Consider the following 2,921-nt stretch of genomic DNA (forward strand, 5'->3'; position numbering starts at 1 on the left):
TCCTTACCTCCTTACTCCCTCTTCTTACTTGTCTTTTAGGTCTTAGAAGTATTTCACCATCTTCCATGCATTATTATTGTTCATTAATTGTAAAAGTCTAAGCAGGGCTGGATGTTTTGTATCCTAGTTTTCCCATTTCTAACAAAATTACTTTCAAAAATCAGATATTTTATTAATATTGGAGGAATGAATGAGGCAGTAAGCATAGATGCTAGTTCATAAACATTTTATTTTTTCCTACCTTCTTCAGTAAGCTAAGCCAATCCAGGTATGACTCTTTTATTTTTATATAACAGAATAAAATGGATAAAGAAAACCAAGAACTGAAAAGTTTTACTTTTTCTCACCTATGTTTTGATCTCCAAAATTTTAGTTACTGCTAAATCATTTCACATTTTTTAAGGAAATACCTATTCCAATACTGTGTTTCCTTGTTCTGGCTCATTAAATATGAAAGAAGGTTTCCCAATTTGTTTTACAGAACAATAAAACTCCTACTCTTAAATAGCAATACATGTGTAACCAAAGTCATTAATAAATTTCACTTCTGAAGTAATCTAAAACTTCTATTAAAAGAAACAACATTTGAAATATAACACCAAAAAAAAAAAAGAAAGAAAAAGATACAACTCCAAGTTACTATAGAATATTAACACAAAATGATATATGCTGTGTTCCCTCCAGACCCACCCTGGCCATTCACTACTTAGAATGTTAATTGCTTTTTTCTTCCACAAAGAAAACAATCTTCTTCAGACTTCAACATTTGAAATGTAACCTAGGGGAAAAAAAAGAAGGAAAAGTAAAACTCTAGTTATCAATATACAATAGGAATGCAAAGATGATATATGCTTATTTCTTCCAGCCCCACCATGGCCCTCCACTATTAGAATGTTGACAGACCTTTTCGACCAAAAAGTGAAGAACCAACCTCAGATTTCACTTAGCATGGGAGAAGCTGCTAGACGTGGTTCTGGAACGTGCATTTGCCATGGCAGCAGTATGAGCCCTGGCTGCAACTCTGGCTTGGGCTCTCTGTTCCTCATCCCTCAAAGCCTCTTCATAGCAGGATGGGAAGGCACTAGGGACGGTATCATGCATCTTGGCTACAAACTCCAGGACTTTCATCTTGCTAGTTTCAGCGTGAGCTCTTGGACCCCACAGGAATTCATAGCGTGGAGGATCACTGTTGGGCACTTGCTGGTACTCCAGGTACTTTAGCTGCACCAAATCTTTGGTCATGACCTTCCTGGGATCCCCATAGAGGAAGTGCTTCCTATCAGCATATATACCCATCACATTCATAATTTCCCAGACTGCCTCTTCTGGGGCACGGTTGCCATTGATGAAGATCACACCCAGTGCAATCATCAGGAGGCCAGTCTTGGGAATTTTTTCTTCATCACTGGTTGTTTCATCATAGGTGAGGTCTAGTTTGCTGAAAAAGGCATAGTAGTGCCTGATGGGATCCACTTCCTTCAAATCAACACCAAATGCCAGCTCTATGTGCTCAGTGGCTCTCTTGAGGATCTCATTGAAGTGACCCTTATCCTTTCTGATAACAAACTTTATCATATCTCCCTTTGTAATTGGCTCTTTCTTTTCATACTTCTGAAGCAAGAACTGCACCAGCGACACTACTTTCTTGCTTAAGGGATCTTCTTGCCAACCCTCAGCTTCCCTTGAGAAACCTAGACTTTTCTCATCTTGGCTGCTGGCACCTTCATTTGAACTGGTGCATGAAACAGGTGCAATAGTATTGGTGGTGGATGGCGCTCCCTGAAGCGCCTCAGGGATGCTAAGTGTCTCAGCAGCAGGCAAATTCTGGGATCTATCACCAAAGAGAAGATTGGCAGAGGAGGGTGACTCTCCTTTTGCCACAGTGGCCTGAGTAGCTCCCAGATCCTGATTCTCACAACGAGCCTGGTGGCGTTTCTCACGGGCACGGAGCTTACTTTTCTGACCTCGAGGCATAATTACTCTTGTCAGGGACTACAGACAATAGTGCAGGCAGTTGGGTTGATGAAGAGGTCACCCTAGAAGACGGAGGATAAGATAGTGTTCACAGCCTTGGTAGGGAGATTCTGGCTTGGTCTAAGAATGGCCACCTCTGCTGGTTCTCTTGAGGGTATTGCTTTAGGAACCCATAAGGCAGGAGCCGGCTGGGACTGTTCTGTGGGGGTTTATCACATCAGTTCTAACTCAGGATATTAATTTTACTTTAGTCCTTTGAGTCCTCCCTCTGTTGACTTGAGGCTGCCTCGCTTTAGACCATGGCTTCCCATCCCACAGATTCCCAACAGGAAGTAAGGGTATTAGGCCTAACAGCTGCGCTTTGGGACACACAGAGTTGACGGTTGGAGCAGGACAGAGCAGAGAAGGATGGGTCTCTATGAGGCAGCCTCGGTTTTGGGAAAAGGGTGTCTCGAAGGTCATAACAAACGATACTCACTTTGACACCTGCCGGATCCTGAAATTTATTTCTCTGGCCACATGTTTCAGACCAAGGCTTCTCCGGTAACAGCTTGATGACGTGGAATATAGGTCAAGAGAAACACTTCCGGCCACGCCCACCTTGCTCTCCCAGCATAACAGCAAATAGTTCTGCGTTCTGGGGGAGGGGCAGTTCTTAAAGAAATACATCTATTTCTTTCATTGACTTTGCAGGCACTGGGACTTCTCTCTTTGCTAAGGTGAATCAGTCAGCCTCAGAAAAAGGATCATTTCCCTGAGTCCAGAGTAGGAAGTAAGGTGTAGCCTGAGCCTAGCAGCCATGCCTGGGGCCTCCCAAGATTGACAGTAGGGGTGGGGCTCTGTGGGGGTCCCTCTTCTTGGGTAGGTAATGCCCTCAGTCCTCACTCAGTGTCTTATCGTGACTTTTTATAGGTACCGGGCCACTTCTCTGCTGACTTGAGGCCATC

General features: G+C 43.4%; 1 protein-coding gene across 1 annotated transcript; it reads right to left on the minus strand.

The window, feature by feature from the left end:
- Positions 1-210: 210 nt before the first annotated feature.
- Positions 211-2,577, minus strand: MAGEB18 (MAGE family member B18). The gene is made up of 3 exons (XM_023201993.1): positions 2,453-2,577; positions 904-2,036; positions 211-778 (listed from the first exon to the last, which is right to left on the minus strand). The coding sequence occupies exon 2, from the start codon at positions 1,972-1,974 to the stop codon at positions 940-942; it is 1,035 nt and encodes a 344-aa protein (XP_023057761.1). The 5' UTR covers positions 1,975-2,036; positions 2,453-2,577; the 3' UTR covers positions 211-778; positions 904-939.
- Between the last annotated feature and the right edge of the window lie 344 nt (positions 2,578-2,921).

Source organism: Piliocolobus tephrosceles, chromosome 12, assembly GCF_002776525.5.
Source record: "Piliocolobus tephrosceles isolate RC106 chromosome 12, ASM277652v3, whole genome shotgun sequence".
NCBI classification, from domain to species: Eukaryota; Metazoa; Chordata; class Mammalia; order Primates; family Cercopithecidae; genus Piliocolobus; species Piliocolobus tephrosceles.

What these genes read in the sequence shown, in the direction of transcription:
- MAGEB18 (XM_023201993.1), bottom strand. Translation starts at nt 1,974, where the DNA reads ATGCCTCGAGGTCAGAAAAGTAAGCTCCGTGCCCGTGAGAAACGCCAC.